Raw genomic sequence first — 22693 nt, forward strand, 5'->3', positions numbered from 1 at the left:
TTGACATTTTGGACTTTGGCACAGAGAAGTACATACATTTATCGTGTGTACTATAAGGTCTGGTGCTTGAGTGGGAAGAAGTGGACAACTTCATGGCTACTAATGAGACTGTGATTTTACTTGTATTATAGTCCCAATAGTGCGATACAGAGTCAAACCAAAATCAGTTACGCTGTATTTTCGGATGTTACTAGAATGGTTTTTAAAAGCTTGCCAAAATATTTTGGGTCTTTTATAAAAAGGAAATACAAAAGCAAATACTACAGCTAATTATGAAGAAATGACAGAACGTTAACATTTTACAAACTACTAAAAATTAATGAATCTAAGCAATGATAAACAAACAAAGACACAAAAAGGAAAGAGATCTGGGCAGTATTTACCTCCTGAGGAAGTACACAATACCCAAGACTTCCTAACCCTCCCTCCCACCCCCAAAAGTAATCTAACAAGTCCCTAGGTCTGATTACCAGTTTACAGGAAATACCAGGGATAGAACCTGATAAACAACACCGTGTGAATGCAATCTGCAAAATCCAGATTGTGGAAAAATATAAGACAAAGTAACCAGTTTTTCCAAACAAATATGTACAAGGAAAAAAATTAGGAAAGGGAACCTATAAATTAAAAGAGACTTAAAAGATACCAACCAGAGTGCAATGTCTTGTTTTAGATCCTGAGAAAACCAAGGGAACTTGAACACTCGTTACTTTTTTTTATAATAAAGTGTAAGAGTGATAATGTGGTTATGTCTTTACAAAGAATTTATAGAGTTCAATTCTCCCTACTTGTGGATTTGTTTGAAATTTTCCACAATAAAAACTGGGGGGGGGGGGGAATTTCTAAAACCACATTAAGAGCTCGAATTATTAATAGAAGTCCACAATATTCCAAATTCTTGCCATCTGACACCCTTCATAATATACAGCCTATACCAGGCCATTTTTAGAATAGGTCAATTAAATTTATAAGTAAAATGAGTTTGAGAACCTATTTTTGTTATTCTGTATAAACTTCTAAAATCTTTCCCCCAGTAAAGTATAACTTTACCTTATAATCCCTCTCCCAAATACCTTGCTCCTTCTCTGATTCTGTCTTTCAAGGATTGTCCTTTAGACCAGCGGTCCCCAGTCTTTCTTGGGACCAGTTTTGTGGAAGACAATTTTTCCACGGATGGGGGGTGGGGTGGGGGATGATTTCAGAATGACTCAAGCACATTATATTCATTGTGCACTTTATTTCTATTATTATTACTTTGTACTATATAATGAAATAATGATACAACTCACCATAATGCAGAATTAGTGGGAGCCCTGAGCTTCTTTTCCTGCAACTAGATGGACCCATCTGGGGATGGTGGGACCGCCTCAGCTCCACCTCAGATCACCAGGCATTAGATTCTCATAAGGAGCACGCAACCTACATCCCTCGCATGCGCAGTTCACAGTAGGGTTTGTGCTCTTATGAGAATGTAATGCTACTGCTGATCTGACAGGAGGTGGAGCTCAGGCGGTAATGGGAGCGATGGGGAGCGGCTGTAAATACAGATGAAGCTTCACTGGCTCGCCCACTGCTCACCTCCTGCTCTGCGGCACAGTTCCTAACAGGCCACCGACTGGTACCCGTCCATTGCCCAGGAGTTGGGGACCCCTGCTTTAGACTAATTTTCTCAAACCAGATTCCCAGTAAAGTGGATGTAAATTGAGTGGCTTGTGTAATAGCATTCCTATTGTCTTCCTGATTCCATAGTTCAGGGCCACACAAAATGAGGACTTTAATGTATAAACTACCAAAGAATACCTAATAAACAACCATTTTTATAAAGAAAGAGCCATCACTGAGTGAGGCTTTGTAGAAAAGGTAGAGGGGACAGGTTGCATAAAATCGCTGATACAAATTAGTCGTGCTGAAGACAACATTTAAACACAAAAAGGAAAGGTGGCTAAGTGTCATGAATACATATACATGTACATTTATTCAATTTCAAAGTGAAGATATTAAAATGAATTATATAGCAACTGTAAAAAGCTGAGGCATGAATAGGCATAGAGAAAAATGCAAAAGAATAATCCAGCAATAGACCCTGATTCATTGAGGAATTCAGTATATTAAAGAGGTAGTATTTCATATTGACAGCACAACTGGTTAGCTATTTGGGGAAAAAATTTTTTTTGATTCCTACCTCACTTACACAAAAATAATTCCAGATGGGCCAAGATTTAAACATAAAAGTATAACACATAAGCATGCAAGAAAAATCTGGGGGAGAAGACCTTTGTTGGCAAGACACAAAACCAATAAAGTGTTAAAAAAAAAAAAAACAGATAAATTTGACAAGGTAGACAACAGCACAAAATTACCTAGGAGAATTTCTTAAAGGTGATAGCAGTAACTAAGGAAAACTGAACTAATCTGTCGGCATACCTGTAAAAAGTGTGCCAGGACCATGTTCATATACATGTCTTCTTCCTCTCTGCCACTGCCCATGAAACAGAGGTGCTCCCCACCAGCGATGGAGCCAGACTCAATGGACTGCTTCTGTGCTTCCAGCAGGGATTTTACTGACTGTGCAAACTCAGACGGATTCTGGAGCATCTAGACAATTAAAAATTTTTTTAATGTGGCAAGCCTGTGTTTCTTATACATTTGCAAAACAAAATATTTTCCCAGGGTGGGAAAAAAAAACAATATTTATATTGCCACCATGAAAATAAAGCCTTTTTTTGTTTGTTTTGGTCATGCCACGCAGTTTGTGGGATCTTAGTTCCCCCGCCAGGGATCAAACCCAGGCCCTCAACAATGAAACTGCAGAGTCTTAACCACTGGACTACCAGGGAATTCCCCAAACAAAGGCTCTTATAAATAAAATCCCTGGGATAAAAGAAATGTGTATAAATGTACCTATAATACATCAGAAAACAAAAGTTGAAAATTCACAGAAAGATTAAATTATGCAAAGAAAATACTTTACTAGACAAAAAAAATTGTTTTTGCTGTTTGTTTTCTAAGCTTCAGTGTCTTTAGGTATCATGACAAGAAAAGTTTAACACTGAGTGGAAGGGTCCCTGACAAAAACAATACATTGAAACAAGCTATATTTTTTAGTTTCCACTTACATGGCAAACCATGAATTTCTTAGAGGACAGTTCAGAAATAGTAGAAGCCATTTATTCATCAGCACTACTCTAGATACTAGAGATACGAGGATGAAAAAATTGATTTCCTACCCTCAAGAAAACAAGTATGCCAATAAATACAAAAATTTGTTCAAAATACTGTTCATAAAAAGCACAGTGGGGCTTCCACAGTGGTGGCGCAGTGGTTGAGAGTCCGCCTGCCGATGCAGGGGACACGGGTTTGTGCCCCGGTCTGGGAAGATCCCACATGCCGCGGAGCAGCTGGGCCCGTGAGCCATGGCTGTTGAGCCTGCGCGTCCGGAGCCTGTGCTCCGCAGTGGGAGAGGCCACAACAGTGAGAGGCCCGTGTACCGCAAAAAAAAAAAAAAAAAAAGCACAGTGAAAATCCAATAGAAAAATGGACAAACCATAGAAAAGCAATTTGCATTGATAAAAAAAATACAAATTAACAGCACACTTGAAAAAAGATGCACATCACTAGTAATAACAAGAATGACCATCATTCTTGTAAAATAAAAAATTGGTAATGTCCAATAATGCTGATGGTATGAAACAATCATTCTCACTTACAGTTGTAAAGTATCAGTTGATTCAGCCTTTCTAAAGGGCAATACGGCAGATTCTAGTAATGTTGTATATGCCCACAACTCTCAACCCCAAAATTTTACTTGTAGGGGTCTATTTTACAGAAATATTTGCACAAGTCCACAAAATATATATACGGATGTTAACTATAGCATTGTTTTATTACAAGAAAACTGAAAACATTCTAGATGTACATCAATCAGGCAATAAATTATGGTATATCTGTACCATGGACCACTATACAGCCATTAAAAACAATGTACTAAAATGAAAAGATCTCCAAAAAACTGTTAAGTGAAAATGCAAGTGAACTATTAAGTGAAAAATCAAGTGGAAAAAAAAAAAGTGAGTAAGAAATATATAAATACATATTAAAGGTCTGGATGATTAAACAAACTGAGAGTAATTGTCAACTCTGGAGACATCCTTTGAGTTTTTTAAGAATAACCAAGTTATTAATGATGAATAAATTTTAAAAATAAGCATAAAAGAAGGACCATTTAGGTCTTCCTAGATGAATCAAGGAAGAGAAAGGCCCAGAGTTCACTTTTAGGATGCAAACAAGCTAGGACTGCCTTCTTCACCTATAGCACCCCAAACTCTCTGGGTTGTTTCACCTCCATTTTCCATGAGTTTCCTCTTGATACCACCTAGACCTTTCAACATGCCCTTTCAGCTTCAGTGTCAACTTTTTCAGACAAGTTGGGAAGAAGGGCAGATAGAATAGTCAGCAAAAGAAGTTATTCCTCTTTCTGTCTTCTCCATCCCTGAGGCTCTAATAACCCCAGAAGGGCTTAAATGATGTCAGTCCCAGTCCTACCAAATGCTCTAAGCATCTCTGACAATATTTAATTATCTACTTCATCTAGTCCTTCAATTCAAGTGACCCTAGGACAGCAATTTGAACAACTGAGCCCCTATACACCAGATACCACCCTTATTAAATATTACTTTATTATATGCATAAGTACTCATGATGGAAAAAAAGGCTTATAGACTAATTACCCAATCATAAGAAGAGCTAATATTCACAGAGTACTTACTAAGTGCAAGACACTATGCTGAGTGCTACATCAGGTAGCTCACAGTAAGAAGTTTAGAATTTACTGACATAACAATGGTAAGCAACAGTAAGCCATAGTTAACAGTGCTTTCATCTACCCTTTATGATGCCAAAAGGGTGTCCTAGGTGAAAAGGAAACCTGAGGCAACACTTTTATAAGGGCAGAGACTCCCTCCTTAAGCAGAAAGAAAAACATCCCCAATCTGGTACATGTGTATTTATTTATGGGCTAAAGAAAAGAAATCCATTTCTTCTCTTACTTTTTAAAAATTTTTAATCAGCATTTATACTAACCAGATCTGAATCTAAGTGGAAAGCAGTTGATAAATGCCCAGCATTATACTGTTCTGCAGGACGGCAATCCACCACAAAGAACCGGACTCCTTCCTAAAAGGGAAACATTTGACAAAATAAAACTTGCCATGAGGGTCACATTTTACACAATATAATATTAACAATTAACCAAAGAAGGGGAAACAGATAGATTAGAAATGGATCTCACATAGGAGGACCCATACAGACTCAAGAAAATAACCTCAAGATCTTAAATAGTTTTATTCATTTTAAGTAGTTAAAATACTCTGTATATACTGTTCTTGACTAGAAAGTCTTAAAATATGTAGCAGAAGAATGTTAGTTTGAGCTATAAAACTAATTATACTGGAATTTAATAATTTAATGTCTATCATGTTAAACACTTTTAAAAACACTATGTAGTTATAAACACAGATGTAGATACAATTCCTGTTTCTGAAAATAAACACAGATGTAGATACAATTCCTGTTTCTGAAAATAAGCCCACACACTTATCAACAATGCAATTCACATAAGGATTAAATAAATGTCTTTTGGGGGTGAGAGGAGGTTCTCCAGTGCCAGTCTGAACTGAAGAAGTTCACATGGGTCTCTTTAAACTAGATTACATGCTCTGATTTGTTTTTAAGTAATAGTTCTAATAAGAAAAATATGTGAAATGCTTGTTTTAAAAAGATCTACTGTAAAAGGCCTGTCTTTCCATGTCCGTTCCTCTTCTCTCCATCTTCGAAATACATCCCATCTTCCAAACACACACGGTTAACTGTTGCACTGTTAGCAAAAAGATTTTCATGAAGACAGCAACAGACAGAAAACCATGGTATATCCTCAATTCTCCTTTGTAACATGCCTTTTGGCATTAAACCATGTAATTCAATTAGCTGTATAAGTATCCAAAATTTAACTGTTAAATGCTAAATCCACCCTTTTAAGTACTTTATATAACATTCAGTTGCTTTGCTAAAATATGAAAAAAGATTTGGCAATTTACAAAAATTGGTGTCAAAATTAATTAGTTGTTGACAAGTAAAATAACATGCAAGCTGGCAGTTTAAAAATGAGCATATGGACAGAAGATTTAACACATTAATCATTCAAAAAAAGCAAAACAACTACATTGTTATAGTAAATTAATTTTGTGAGAATCAACAAACAGGGAGGAAATGTTGATTCCTTGCATTTAAAGGGGATAGTCTTCTGATAAACAGTGGGTTTTTTTTTTACTTACCCCTTGAAGCTGATTTGCTTGAAGGATCTCTGACACGGAGATGGCCAGACAAAGTGCCTGACTCAAATCTGCATCATCATCCTTAATTCCCAACAAAGTACTACCAAAGAGATGGTGATTATCCTGTGTGAAGAGGAATTTTTGAAACATTATGCAGAAAAAATAAAATCAAACTTTTTTCCTAAAACTATTCTCAACAGACCAAGACAAAAGGTAAAATAATTACATAACATCTTTGAGTCATGTGATTTAACATATCCTCTCATATCTTACAGGCTAAAAGCTACAAAAAGTCTGCATACAAAGTCCCCATTAGATTTCACACAAAATGAAAGACTAAGAAAAAATAACACATTCTACACAGCTATTTTCTATATTATCACCTATATTTAAATAGTAAATTTTTAAATGGTTACTCACAACTTTTTATATTTTAATAAAATGAAAACAAAAACATGGCATAAATTGTGTAATATGTTGCTAAAACCTGCTCTAATTAGCAACTGCTAGTGCAGATTATTTATGTCTGAAGAATAAAAGCTATTCTCTTAAAAGACTGGAAAGAAAAGGATAAGACTTCTTTTTCATCCAGTATCATAACCACTACCCCACCACCTAACTTAGTCAACACTGTTGGGAAATGAGGTGTTCTACATAAGGCAATTATTAAAATAGCTGAAACTAGTCCCTAGAAATAAATTTCTTTTGTAATTAATTAGTTTTGAGGGAAATGTTCTTACAAGGTTTCCCTTGTCTGCCTCCTGAACACACTATATTGAACATAATTTAATCTCATCTTAATGTTTCAGTGACACGATAACTTCCAACTAGCAATTATGATGCTAGAATGCCTTAAAAAAAAACAATAATGCTCTCATGAGCACCTGAGGTCACAAATTGTTTATAAATGGTACTCCTGTGCCTCCCCGTTACTAGCTTTTGCTTCTTAGAGTTTTACTTTCTAGGAGCTCACAGCACTTGGGCTTCTAATCTGGTGTCCTTTCTCTTGAAAGCACTTGTCTGATCTGAGAAAGGTTCTAGGTCTCTATGGAGCTAAGTGACCCTTTTCTGTTTAAAAGACAGCTCAGCAGCATTAAACTTGTGCAAAGCTAAACTCCAGATAAAGAAGGCATAATTATATATCCTCCATCAGATTTTTGTAATATTTATATTTTTTAACATCAAGGAAGCATTAATTTAAGAAGTACCTTATAGTCAATAGTCTCATGATCAGAAATAATAATCAGAGTAGAGGTGAAATGGTTCCTAGAATATTTGTATAGTATCTTTTTTACTGTCTGTTCCTCCGTTAGGGAGAGTATTTACAGTGAAAAAAATCACACAAAACTGTAACACATAAAAAGAAAAGAAGGACAACCTAGAGTATTTTAACTGAAGTGGATACAACATAAACATAAAACAATGCACAAAATGTCAAATACTGAAGTAGGTGATTTCTTGTCTGATACCTTCCTAAATGAAGCTGGTGTTTTACTGCAATAATACTGAGCCAGAGAGAAAAGGTCTTCTATATCTTCTAGATTCAAACTGGATGGAGTATTTTCCAAGAACTCTGAAATATGATTACAAATATAATATTAAAAAGGTTTTTTGTGAAAAATACAGTAATGAACATTATTTACATATCAAAGTTGGTTTATCTTCAACATCTGAACTATATAAATGGAATCTCAACAGTGATGCACTGAAAACTGCTTGAGAAGTGGATTTTCCCCAAAGGAACTGAAACTGTTAATACAGTTCTGCTCTTAGTGAATGATGGTATCTGGCAATCAAATTAAATTCATTAGCCTCGATTGGAATAGTGTGATTTATTCAATGAACACATAATAAATGTCAGGGTCCCTGGAAATAAAAAATGACCAAGAAATGGTTCCTGACTTAAGGAACTTTGTCTGGTTTGAGAAATGTGACTATAAATCATTATAACATAGTGAGACAAACACCGTAACACACACAGTACAAAGTGCCAGGCACTATAGAGAGCAAGTAACTAAATCTGTGTGGGAGCTAGAGTGGGGGAGGACCCAAACGAAGAACCAAGACTTCAACAACGGATACACTTGTAAGAGCTGAGTATTCAAAGGCAAATTAAGGAAGAAGGAAGGGGAGAGTGAGAGGAGGGCAGTTTATCTGAACAATGAAACCAAAAAAAGAGTATATGGAAAAGAATTGAAAGAGTGAAAAATACATAGAAGGAATGAATAAGGGTGGCAAATCAGGGGCAACAGTCTTTAAGGTCTGTACGTGGAGAGTGTGTAAGAGTTGAATGGAACCTCAGAGCTCTTCTAGAGTATTCTAAATTTATACATGAGGAAACCGAGTTTCAGAAAACTGACTTGAAATGTTTTCTCCACATTAAATAATACTTACGGATAACTTCTTCTTTGCTGTTAGACTCCTGTGCTAAAATGACTTCTCTGTAAAAAGAGAATCAAATGAATTTGAGTTAAATATCAACAGAGCACCCTGAGAACAGAGAGGAAAAAATCTAGTCAACTTAATACTTACTTTGCATTAACAAGGATTATTAACATTAAGAAATAAATAAAAAATGGATCTGCTTGTTGTAGATATCCATCCCATATTGCCTGAGTGACTTCAATGGAACAGTAACAGGAAAAAAGACTTCCAAGCTGTAATCAGGAAATGAAATGAGAGAGATAAACCACTGGCAACGACTTGTTCTTTTAAAAGTATTCAGGCAAATGAGTAACACTATATCAAACTGTCTGTACCTGATATTTAACTTGTACCTTAACTTTACTCTATGTAATCCAAAGGCAGAACATGTGGATTCAAGGCACAATGAAGCCACTTACTAGCTGTATAACTTAGGGTATGTCACTTAACCTCTAGAGCTTCCATTTCTACTTCTGTTTTAAAAAAAAAAAAAGGAATACTACTACCCATCCTCTAACCTAGAGTATATACAGTAACTAGCACATATATACAGTAACTAGCACATATCTGCCACAGCATAATAACCCCACGAGCTCTGTGAGGGTAACTATTATAAGTACTTAACTTGCAAGGTAATTGTGAGGATCAAGCATGGTAATTGGAGTTAAGAGCACCAAATGAAACTGTAAGGACAATTTAAAGGCAAATTGTTCCCCAATCTTACTTGCACATCATTTGAAACAGATGAGACAACATTCACGTCCCTCAAAATGTTTCAGGAGCTCTATGGTTTTCTACTTCAAATAAAAGAATTGTTAATGTGTAAGTTCCTCTAGAGCCCAACTGTGTTTTAAATTGCATAAATTCAGTGATATTTTTAGATTATTCCATTTTTATTAGATACAGAAACAATTCCATCTAGAAGTTAAATTTCAAACAGTCTTAATGGCTAAAGGGAGCTAATGAGAACAAATACATTCAGTGAACATTTTGTGCCAGGTACTAAATTACTGCCACATACCTTTTATTATATATCTCTTATTCTAAATATTCCCACAACAGTCCTTCAAAATAGACATTTTCCTCCCCATATTATAGGTAAGAAAACAGACATCTATTAAATAACCTTCCTAACATCACAGAGCTAGTAAATGGTGATGTTTGGGCTAGAAAAAGCCTGACACTCCACAGCTGATGTAACTGCTATTACAGCTGACCTCAAAGCTTTTAAAGTACATAATGCTTCGAATGCTTTCTGTAACTGTTTAAAAATTACTATTACAAATACAGAAGATGCAAATACAAACAGAATAGCAAGATATGGTCTTCATTAAATTCAGTTAGCTAAACTAAAGCTACCATTGCATCATTCACAGTTATGAGTTCTCAAAGTTTAGGAATTCATTTTGTTTCATCTCATGATTTAAAAAAAAAAAAAAAAAAGACTCCATCCCATAGACATGATACTAGTAGCAAGAATGAACTACTTGGGGCATTGACAAAGTGAAACTGGTAGTTTCAGTACTCAGTTACAATCTGCTAGCAGCACTGAGTACTACTTCAGAGTTCTGGTCACAGAAATGGCATTTACCAGGCATAATGTGACAAGAGAGATCCCTATTAACATACCAGAATGCTTAAAAGAAAGTTTCTTACTTCAACACAAATAAGTAGATTTAATAGCAACATATGAATCTCAGAGAAACTACAATTTTATTATTTTTACTCAAAGTGAGAAGACTGCAGCCGAGAAGGAATGAAAGAATAGGCTGCTGCAGTGTGAGATTTAGTATGCCAGAGCTGAAACCAGTTGCGATTCTCTAGTCACCATTTCCTCATTACTCATCTCATCATGTTCTGAGATAGGTACTATTATTAGTTCCATTTTACAGATGAAGAAATCGAAGCTCAGAGGCTAAGTGTATTAAATCACATGGTTAATAAGTGGCAGAAATGGAATCCTTCCTGAAGAAAAGCTAGGTAAGACATGATCAAGGAATACATTAAAAATTTTGAATATATGTATATTCTTCTAGAACCCAATCACTGTTTCAGAAAGATCTTCAAGTTACCCTAGAAGAGCAGTTCTCAAAGTATGGTCTGAGGAGCCCTGGAAGTCCCCAAGAGTATTTACAGGGTATTTGTGATGTCAAAGCTATTTTCATAATAATACTTAGATTTTGCCTTTTTCATATTCATTCTCTCACAAATGAACAACAGAATTTTCCAAAGGCTACATGAAATATGGTATCATCACAGATTCAATAGAGAAGAAGATATGAGAACGTACCTGCCTGTGCCCTAACCAAATATTGAGATTTGCAAAAATATTAAAAAATGTCACTATTCTGATTTTCTTTTTGGAAAATAGTTAATTTTCATTTAAAAATAGGCTATTTATGTTAACATGCATTGGATTTATCGCTACTTCTAAATGAATTAATAAATGGTTAAAATTTCTTAATTTCTAACCAACATAATCCACATAAATTGTGGCTCCTCAATAAATGTTGAGTGTAAGAGGTCCTGAGACCAAAAGGTTTGAGAACCACTGACCTAGAAATAACAGAACTTCCCATTTAAAAATACAAATATAGGGCTTGCCTGGTGGCACAGTGGTTAAGAATCCACCTGCCAATGCAGGGGACACGGGTTTGAGCTACGGTCCAGGAAGATCCCACATGCTGCAGAACAACTAAGCCCGTGCGCCACAACTACTGAGCCCACGCACCGCAACTACTGAAGCCCGTGCACCTAGAGCCAGTGCTCTACAGTAAGAGAAGCCAGCACAATGAGAAGCCCGCACACCACAACAAAGAGTAGCCCCCGCTCACCGCAACTAGAGAAAGCCCATGCGCAGCAATGAAGACCCAACGCAGCCAAAAATAAATAAAATTAAAAAAAATAAAAATACAAATACAGAATGACAGAGTACTGAGATGTACTTTTATTAAAATTTTTTTAATTTATTTTTTGGCTGCGTTGGGTCTTCATTGCTGCGTGCGGACTTTTCCTAGTTGCAGCAAGCGGGGGCTACTCTTTGTTGCAGTGCGCAACCTTCTGATTGCAGTGGATTCTTTTGTCACGGAGCACAGGCTCTAGGGCACGTGGGCTTCAGTAGTTGTGGTGCGTGGGATCAGTAGTTGTGCCTCGCAGGCTGTAGAGCGCAGGCTCAGTAGTTGTGGCACACGGGCTTAGTTGCTCTGCGGCACGTGGGATCTTCCCAGCCCAGGGCTCAAACCCGTGTCCCCTGCATTGGCAGGCGGATTCTTAACCACTGCGCCACAAGGAAAGTCCCTGAGATGTACTTTATATTCTTTTATATTAATCATTTGATAATCTTGTTATTTTCCTTGTCATTGGATATCAATTCTTATACATACTATCAACAATTTAATCACAGTTTTAAAGTGAGCTGATACAGATCATATATTTATATATATTACATATATATATTATACATAAGTAAATATATCACATATATTTACATATATTTGTAAAACAACAAAAGGCTAAACTTCATATTAAATAATTTAAACTAATGTAAGTGAAGAGCAAAAAAAAATCATTTTTGAAGTGCCAATAATTTTACTCCTTTGGTTTAAATAGTAATAGTCTATAATTTAGTGCTTTTCTTTCTCTTCCTTGGGGGGAAAAAAAACACCTAACTCTAGTTTTATAGAAAGCTATTTTTCATTAAGTGTTCCTACTTTCACTTTATTACCCAGTTGAGTGCATAGGAGTCTGGAGTAATTTTCTTTGTATCAAGAAAAGAACAAAGCTCTGGCTCATGGTACTGGATGAGTAATCGGAAAAGATGAAATGGTCTCCCCTTCAGAGAACAATCCCTAAAAAACAAAAGCAGCAAAGTTTCTTGCATTAATAGGTCAGAAATAATCATGTCAGTAACCGATCCTCCTGCAATACCCACCTCCCCTCCCTACCACAGAACATCTGAACACCACAGCACTGACAACAGCAAGCCTGCCTGATACAACCAGGCAGACCTCTCTTGCTAACACCTGATATACCTGACCTGAAAGAAGTCTGTAGAAACATCAGGTCTACAGCCAACTCTAGGCAGAGTCTTTCCAGGTGAACCCAGGCAGCACTCAGGAGAAAGGACTACAAGGACCAATGAAAACAGTGGGACCACTTAGGTTGTTTTGATAAGTTTTGGATCCCAAAAGGATATCTGGAGAGTCCTGAGGAAGTCCAGCTCCCTTCTTCCCTGCCAAATAAGAAGAAACTCCTAGAAAGGCTTCAGGTTAGCTCCACAGTTAATGTACTCAATTAGGAATCCTTCAGCAAAGGTACAAGTCTGAAATGGCCACAGATGAACATTCCAAAATAGTGGACCCAGAGCCTTAGAAGCTGTTGAAGTGGCCTGGGTATCAGGTGCTCAGAGTGAATCCTGGGAGGTGCCAAACACTGACCTTATTGAGTAACTGTACTACTTCTTACCTTGTTCCCCTATGTCTCATAAATCATTAAAAATTAAAAAAAATTTAAACAGCTCAAAGCACAGGCCATCATAATAAAAGTCAGTATTTATTGAGGAAATACCATGTGCCAGACACTATAATAGACACTTTACAAAGTTACCTCATTTTATCTTTACAGGCAACTATGAAAGACACTATTATCATCTTCACTTTACAGATGAGAAAAATGAGGCTTAGCTGCGGTCAAGCAGCCCACCCAAGGTCATGTAGCTAAGAAGTGATGGAACTAAGACTTGTACACAGAAACTGGGCATTAAACCATTATGCATACTACCCTTCCACATATGTAATTTAATATTTCAACAAGTGGTACTTTGGTAGATGTACAGTCTAAAAAAAGCAAACTATAAAAAAGCTGAAGGACTTCCCTGGCAGTCTAGTGGTTGGAACTCCACGCTTCCACTGCAAGGGGCGGGGGTTTGATCCCTGGTTGGGGAACTAGGATCCTGCATGCTGCAGGGCATGGCCAAAGAAAAAAAAACACTGAAACAAGGTAAAAGGCTTCATGCAAAAAAGTTAATGAAATGAATGTCAGTTTTAACATAAAAGCATTGATAAGGAATGTTTCAAAGTGCTATTCCAACGGGAATAATGAAAAATAATTTCTACAAAACTAAGCTCTAAGGTCAATGCCAGGATTTGGTATGACCCTCTATCTACCATTTTCTAATACTGCAGATAACAGGGAAGTTTTGTAGAAAAAGCCCTAAATTGGTAATTCAGATGCCCAAAGACAGAAGTGGATTCATATTGGCAAGATTGCTTCCTCCTTAATCTGAATACTTTCCCCACTCTACGTATGCAAGGCAATAGACTGCTAAAACAAAACACATAAACACAGGTTGTAAGCAGAGTAGGGACATACGATGTAAGGACAATTGCCTAGTTTGCCTCAGAAAAAGTGGAACATCTCAGAGAGTCAGCCATTGCAACAGCATCTATTCATTTAATAGCTGTGTATTACAAAGTTACTCTCCACTGCAAAGCACTGTGCTTGATAGAATTCTACCTATGTTATATCTGAATCTGTAATAAGAAGATACATTATAGTGGAGTTGTTCTAGCAGCATTTTGTGGGGCTGGGCCCTATGCAGGGGTATTAACACTGACCCTGGAGCATTGTGTTACATGTGGAACTCATGGAAACAGTAACTGGAGAACCTGACAAGACGGTATGTTACACAGCTCAATGTAAACCCCAATCCCTCTATTAGTAACTACCACCGCCAACATTCTGTCGAGAGAAAGCTGGAATATCATGTCCCTTGCTATTACTAGCTCTGTTACACTGAGAGGTGGTAGAATATAAGCAGTTGAGAGACTTAGTATAACAGAAGACTCCCAAATATGAATTCCAGTCTCAGCTTTACCATGACCTTAGCCCTGTATTCTGGCATCTCTGGGTCTGTTTTCCTAACATGAAGCACTATCGCTTCCAGGTAGCACAGAGGTTCTCCACTCTGGAGTACACTAGAGTCACATGGGAGTTAAAACAAAAACAAAAAAACCCCTACATGGCTCTACGTAGTCTATTTATAGTTGAAACTTCAAGAACCAGTATGTTTTAAAAGTTCTTTGGCTGAACAGACATTTCTCCAAAGAAGATATACAAATTGTCACTTAGCACATGAAAAAAAGCAGAAAATCATTAGCTGTCAGGGAAATGCAAATCAAAACCATAATGAGACACCACTTCACACTCAGTCTGGCTATAATTTAAAAAAAAAATGTTAACAAGGATGCAAAGAAACTGGGATCTTCATTCACTGCTGGTGGGAATATAAAATGTTGTTGTAGAAAAATCTGGCAATTCCTCAAAAGGTTAAACACGGATTTACCATATGATTCAACATTTCCACTCCTAGGTACATACCCAAAAGAAATGAAATACATGTCCACATAAAAACTTGTACACAAATGTTCACAAATGCACTATTCATAATAGCTAAAAAGTGAAAACAATCCAAATGTCCAGCAACTGTTGCATGAGTAAATAAAATGTGGTATTTTATATTGTGCATACAATGAGATATTACTTGGCAATAAAAAGAAATAAGTACTGATATATGCCATAATATGGATGAATCCTTAAAACACTATACTAAGTGAAAGAAGGTAGTCATAAAAGACCACATATTATACGATTCCATTTATATAAATTCTCCAGAACAGGCAAATCCATAGAGAAAGATAAGTGGTTGCCTAGGGCTGACAGTATTAGGGGAAAACGGAGAGTTGACTGCTAATGAGTATTGGGGTTTCTTTTGGGGGTGACAGAAACATTCTAAAAGTGATTGTGGCTATGGCTGCACAACTCTGTGAGCATACTAAAAACCACTGAATTGTACCTACTAAAAGGATGAATTTTGTAATATGTGAATGATACTTTAAGCTATAAAAGAAAAAAAAAAAAGCTCTTCAGTTGATTCTAATAAGCAACGAGGGTGGAGAACCTTATTAGTTAAAGCACAGGTGTCCAATCAAACTTAGGTTCAAATCCTGACTCAGTCATAAAGCAGAAGTGTAATCCTGAATAAGTCATTTAATGTCCTTCTTTGCCTCAGTTTCTGCAGCTGTAAATCAGAGATACATACCTTACAGTGGTCACTGTTTAAATGAGAAAATACACAAAGGACCTACACCTAATATAGTGTGTTACCGCACAGTAAAGCAGAAAAAAATGGTAGTCACTTAACTATCAAGCTCCAGAACAGCTGCACACTGCAATCAAGCGAGAAGCTCTAAACCTAAACAAACATCAGTGCACCAATGTCCTCCTCAGAGATGGGATTTAATTAGTCAGGTATGTAAATGGGCATCAGAATTTTTAAGAACTCCCCCCAATGATTCCAATGTGCATCAAAGGTTCACTGTGCAGCCAAACCACTGGTCTAGATTATGTCAAAAGTCCCTTTTGGCTCTAAAATCCTGACTACCTGATCCACAGCACTGAGAACTACAAGAATTCTTTCTGGCCTCGTAAGTGCAACACCTGCTACTACCCACCCCCCTTCCCCTGCCCCCCACAACGACCTACACATCTGTCTAGACTCAACTTAAGTGTCACGTTCCCAGAGGTGACCTCCCTGACCTCCAGGGCAAGTTAGGTCACCCCCATTATACATTCCCATAGCACTCTATATTTCACCTTCCTGACACTCAGCGCACTTCTAATTACTTGTTCAACGCCTGTATTTCTAGGACTACATTCCAAGCTGTAACCCCAGCACCTCATTTAAAGTAGCAGCACTCCAGGGCTTCCCTGGTGGCGCAGTGGTTGAGAGTCCGCCTGCCGATGCAGGGGACACGGGTTTGTGCCCCAGTCCGGGAAGATCCCACATGCCGCAGAGCGGCTGGGCCCGTGAGCCATGACCGCTGGGCCTGCACGTCCAGAGCCTGTGCTCCGCAACAGGAGAAGCCACAACAGTGAGAGGCCTCGTACCACAAAAAAAAAAAAAAAAAAAAGTAGCAGCACTCCAAAAATTTTACTTTTTACTTAGACACTATGTTACTGTTTTATAAGTAAAGAAATCAAAAAACTATGAAGAGTTATACTGCATATATAAACCCTAGAAGCATAACTTACTTTTTTTTAAATTGGAGTATAATTGCTTTACAATGTTGTGTTAGCTTCTGCTATATGACGAAGTGAATCAGCTATATGTATACATATACCCCCTCCCTCTTGGACCTCCCTCCCACCCCACCCCCATCCCACCCACCTAGGTCATCACAGAGCACCAAGCTGAGCTCCCTGTGCTATACAGCAGGTTCCCATTAGCTATCTATTTTACACGTTAATGTATACACGTCAATCTAAAAGCACTGAGCTGAGCTCCCTGTACTATATAGCAGGTTCCCACTAGCTACCTATTTTACACATGTTAGTGTATATATGTCAATCTAAATCTCCCAATTCATCCCACTCCCCCTTACCCCCCGGTTCTCTACATCTGCGTCTCTATTCCTGCCCTGCAAATAGGTTCATCTGTACCATTTTTCTAGATTCCACATATATGCATTAATATACGATATTTGTTTTTCTCTTTCTGACTTACTTCACTCTGTATGACAGACTCTAGGTCCATCCATGTCTCTACAAATGACCCAATTTCTTTCCTTTTCATGGCTGAGTAATATTCCATTGCATAAATTCTTAACTAAAGAATCCTTTAAAAAATGTTTATAACCACAAAAATAAAGTCAAGTAACAATTATGATTCAAACAACCTTAAAAATTATTTGAACCATTTACTTTACCATCAAAATAAATCTAACAACTTTAGTTCAAAACAAACTAGACCTTTATTCATTTTTAAAAGTGTAATAACTAAATAATATTTTACCTGGGAATGTACTTATTCATGATAGCATAAAAGCAGTTGTATAAATCGCTGCGTGGCAGTTGAAGATGCACCAACGGTTTGAGTAGATGTATCCAGCTAAGGGACGTGCTATATTTAATGTTACGTGATTTACAATAAAAGGTAATTACAGATTCAATATCCAAAAGTAATTCTGCTGCCTTCTCTTCGGGCACTGAAAGCTGGTCTAGAAAATAAGTGTCAAAATAAAGTTACCAAGGGCCTGTTAGATGCTCAGTTATTGGACAAAATACTGGGTTACAAACATACAATACTACCTTACTCTATTTAGAGTATGTCAAGGGCAAAATAGAACTACATAAAAGCATATTTTTCCTTATACTTATTCATATTCACTAGGTATTCAGTATTTACTAAGTTAATAATACTTGACCTATATATATATGTTATATAGATATATATGTATCTTATATGTATCTATATAACATATAGATATATACAAGAATGGACAATCTGAAGCAGGAAAGGTAGGCATAACCCACATTCCTGGAAAGCAAAAAAGTGTTTTCCAAATAACAGATTATCATCTGCCCCATAATGGGCAGCTGCCACTATAGCTTTGTCAAGGGGAGGGAAAGTGATTCATTCTCCACCACCAAATTCCCTTTCCTTTGCCCACATCAGCAATAGTGCTTCTGTTGAGGTTAGCAAAAAAGCTTATTTAGCCAATAATTTAACTAAAATGTGACAGAGAAAGAAACAAAAAGACCAATGGACTATAGATGAATTAAAAAAGAAAAATACAAACCAAATTAATTTAATCTTCAAAAGACCTTGTGGGGTGATTGGAAACCTATTCACCCATGATTTACAATACTTTTTCTATAACAGATCATGACTTACGACTTACAGATAAACTTTTGGAACACAGCCCCCTTAAATCTGAGGACTGTATACAATCATACAGATCTTCAATTATCCAAAAAACAATTTAAAACTGCCACAAAACTGTAAAGGTACTTAAAGAATTAAACATAAGTATGTTAATGTTTAATCAAACATAATGCGAAAGAAACACTAAAAATCAGACTCTCTTAAAATATTAGACATTATTTCGTAAGAATTTCAAAAAAGAAGTTCTAAAGCTATTTATTAGCCCTTTACAAATTCAACATATCCCAAATTATAACAAGTTAATTCTACTAAAGAGCAACTCCTCCATCCAAAAATTATTTGAAATTTTTTTCACTGTTTGAAAACAATTATTAAACTTACCAATAAACTCCAGACAATCTTTGTGAATAGTGTTCTGTTCTGGCAGGTCTAAAATACCATCCCAGGATGCCAAACTATCTCCTTTTCCTGCAACATTTAGAGCAATCTGGAAGAAAGATTAAAAAAAGCAAACAGCTTCATATGTTATTTCTCATTCTTGGAAAATATGCTATAATAATGGAGGCCTGAATTTAGGAATAATGCACACTTCAAAGATTACAAAGTAATGTATCTATAGCAAATTTTACTATTTCATGTTAATCCAGTGAATAAAATGAATTACACAAAATATTTACATAATTATATATGTAAATTTATTTCAAGCAAACATCATTAATGCTATAGACTGAATGTCTGTGTCCCCTCACCCAAATTCATTTATGTTGAAACCTAATCCCCAATGTTTTGGTAAATACAGGCAGGGCCTTTGAGAGGTGATTAGGACATGAGGGTGGAACACTCATGAATGGGATTAGCCCCCTTATAAAAGAAACCCCAGTTAGCTCCCTTGTCCCTTCAGCCATGTGAGGACACATTAAGGAATTACCATTCTTTTCAATTTAATAGTGTTATGGTTATTTTAAAAGTCTTTATCTTTTAGACTTTCATACTAAAATATTTTAGTGTGCTACCAAGGATCTGCTTTAAAATAGTCCAGTGGGCGGGGTGGGGAGGAAAGGATAGAATACTAATCAAACAAGACTGGCCAAATGTTGGTAACAGTTAAAGCTAAGTGATGGGTAAATGGGGGTTCACTAACAAGTCTCTCTACTTTGTATGTGTTTTAAATTTCTATAACAAAACATTCAGAATGCTATATACAGTTGTAATTCCATTTCTGTTACATATATATGTGCAGAGTGGAAAAAATAAGATGTGTCACCAAGGCATTATTATGTGTTCTACCTATAAGTGGTAGATAACAGATGGTTTTTTTTTTTTTTCCGGTACGCAGGCCTCTCACCATTGTGGCCTCTCCCGTTGCGGAGCACAGGCTCCGGACGCGCAGGCTCAACGGCCATGGCTCACGGGCCCAGCCGCTCCGCGGCATGTGGGATCTTCCAGGACCGGGGCATGAACCCGTGTCCCCTGCATCGGCAGGCGGACTCGCAACCACTGCGCCACCAGGGAAGCCCAACAGATGGTTTTTTATCTTATCCTTTGCTTACACGTTTTAACAAAGGGAACTACTTCTTTTTTCATCATAAAAAAAATCTTAATTTAAAATTTAAAAATGATAATACACATGTACTAGAGAACAGCTGAAGCGGAAAATAAAGCAAAGGACAATCTCCGGTAATTCTAACACCCAGAGACCTGTTTCTTCTCCCTACCTTTTTTTTTTAAAACATAGCTGAGATCATTCCATATCTGCAATTATATATCCTATTTTACTCATTGGTTGCATTTTCCCATTTCAGTGAACAATCTTCATAAACATCATTTCTAATGGCTACAAAAGAAAGCACTGCCTTTCAAAACCTGAATTATTAAATATACCAAACACTACAGAAACACACATTTTAGCAAGCTGCTCTGTTTGATGAATTTTCTAAGTGTGGCATGTACTTCTGCAACTAAGACAACTGAAAATAAAAATTCTAAAATATTATTCTTAAGTCATTACATTTTATTTGTTTCAGTTTCTAGTTACCTTCCAAACTTTAGCCCTCAGATCAGCAGGCAGTGGTCTCCCTTGAATTATATTTCTCAAAGTTTCAAGATCACAACCTCCTGCTTCCAAAGCTTCTTCAAGATCTTTTTCCCTGAAAGACAAGTCCCATTATTAAGATAAATTTTATTTGTTTTTCCTTCCTCAGTACTCATTTATAAGTATGACCTATTAAAGGTTATGTCTAAGAAAGAAAGGTTCTTAGACATAATGCCAAGGCATACACTACATTTTGTTTTCTTGAAAGGAAATCTCAGGTTTCATACAGTCAATTTATTCTTATTTTACACTTAGTTCTAGCAAGCTTAGTTATCTGTTTGCTAAGATTAAAGAAATTTAAAAACAGGAAACAGGGCAAACAGCATTGAGAAGTCATAGTAATAGTAATATTCATAGTAGGGATAATGACTAATAACTTTCTATAGCACTAACTTTGTGCCAAGCACAGTTCAAACATTTCACATGCCTTTAAATTCTTGCAATAACCCTATGAAACAGATTATATCACTGGCCCTAGCTTACAGACATAAAAACTGAGGCAAAGGGTGGTTGTATAGCTTATAGTCACACAACTAGTAAGCAGTAGAACTAGGATTCCAATTTTAACAGTCTGGTACCAGAATTTATGCTCTTAACATTATGCCAGATGGTGGCAAGAAGGAGAAACCATAAAATTGGGCCAAGAATTCAAGGTATGGGAATACTACTACAAAACTATACAGATCTCATGCCTAGAACAATACCTGTCTTACAGTGAATATTCAATAACTGTTAGAGGAACGAAAAAAACTCTAACGTCATCACTGTATTTATTATATATTAAAGCAAAATAATACCACATCATCAAATAAATTATCAAGTAAATCATCAAGCAGTTATGTTTAGTCTACTATGTTTAAGGAGAAAAGTAAGTATGAAATAAATTTTATTTTCATTTGTATATGGTTAAAATAATACTTAAAAAAAAAACTTTCACAAAGGTATGAATTGTTTTTTAGCCAGGAAATAACTACTTAAAATAGCTAATTCCCTCAGAATTCTCAAAGGCTAAGGTTCCAGTCATTGTTTACAATTTTAGCATACAATACATAAGAAATCTGTACAAATAAAAATCCCTAACTTAGCCAATTCCTAAAATTCTTTGGAGCAGGCTAAAAGGCAGAGCATCCCACTAGGATCAGAAAACCAGGATTTTGTCATTTTTGTGGTTTTTGAGGAAAATAAATTACTCCCATTACATTCTCTCAATAAGATAATGTAAATCCCTTCCCCTACTCATAGAATTCCAAGAATATTAGTTTAACTGTATAAATTTCCCAAAGTGTTGCCCCCTTAAGGGAAAGGAATTAAATGAAAATGTAATCACTTGGGTTCAAATTCAACAGAAAAGCCGTGATCAAATTTGAAAGATTTCTTAACCAAGCTACTACAAACTCATATGTTTAAGAATCTAACTAGTAACCACACAAGAAACATTTCGTTCTTTTGCTATATGGTTACCAAAGTATTGGACCAGGAAGTGAAAGAAACGTCATGTCTACTGTTGAGACAGTTAATTAAGGTCTATAGTTGATAAAGACTGGGGTTTATCTATTCTATTTGGCCAAAATGTACACGACAGCCTGTTAGAATTCGAAGGATTGTTTGTAATCATTACACAAAGAAAATGTAATGGAATCTTTCTTAATAAATACCATACTTTTAAATGATTAAATGTGTAAATGAACTGAAAACCCCATTTAATGAGATAAAATTCTTTTTACCAAATTAATGAAGAACTAGAATTTTTCCATTTTTCTTTTTTTTTAATATTTATTTATTTATTTGGCTGCGTCAGATCTTAGTTGCGGCACGTGGGATCTTCGTTGCAGCATGCGGGATCTTTCACTTGCCACATGCAGAGTCTTCAGTTGCGACAGGAGGGATCTTTAGTTGTGGCATGTGGGTTCTAGTTCCCTGACCAGGGACTGAACCAGGGCCCCTTGCATTGGAAGCACGGAGTCTTAGCCACTGGACCACCATGGAAGTCCCTAGAATTTCTGCATTTTTCAGTGTAAAATCTTTGGTTTCTTTTTGAACTTTGCCAAATCCCTTACTATTCCAGACAACAAAGTCAGTACTTTGGGGCAAAATGTCCAATCCTCAGTGTACTTGATAATAATG

The 22693-nt window shown here is 36.4% G+C and overlaps 1 protein-coding gene across 2 annotated transcripts in view; it reads right to left on the minus strand.

Annotated features, from left to right (window-relative positions):
• TBC1D23 (TBC1 domain family member 23) overlaps positions 1-22693 on the minus strand; it is a 65343-nt gene that overhangs the window by 18887 nt on the left and 23763 nt on the right. For both annotated transcript variants that reach the window (XM_079923421.1, XM_079923420.1), the window contains exons 2-11: positions 20513-20624; positions 18859-18964; positions 17605-17809; positions 12478-12601; positions 8862-8986; positions 8724-8770; positions 7799-7902; positions 6330-6452; positions 5080-5172; positions 2425-2595 (exon numbers count right to left, since the gene is read on the minus strand). In XM_079923421.1, coding sequence (XP_079779547.1) covers positions 2425-2595; positions 5080-5172; positions 6330-6452; positions 7799-7902; positions 8724-8770; positions 8862-8986; positions 12478-12601; positions 17605-17809; positions 18859-18964; positions 20513-20624 — 1210 coding nt within the window. The remainder of the gene's footprint in view (positions 1-2424; positions 2596-5079; positions 5173-6329; positions 6453-7798; positions 7903-8723; positions 8771-8861; positions 8987-12477; positions 12602-17604; positions 17810-18858; positions 18965-20512; positions 20625-22693) is intronic.

Source organism: Stenella coeruleoalba, assembly GCF_951394435.1.
Source record: "Stenella coeruleoalba genome assembly, chromosome: 5".
Classification (NCBI taxonomy): domain Eukaryota; kingdom Metazoa; phylum Chordata; class Mammalia; order Artiodactyla; family Delphinidae; genus Stenella; species Stenella coeruleoalba.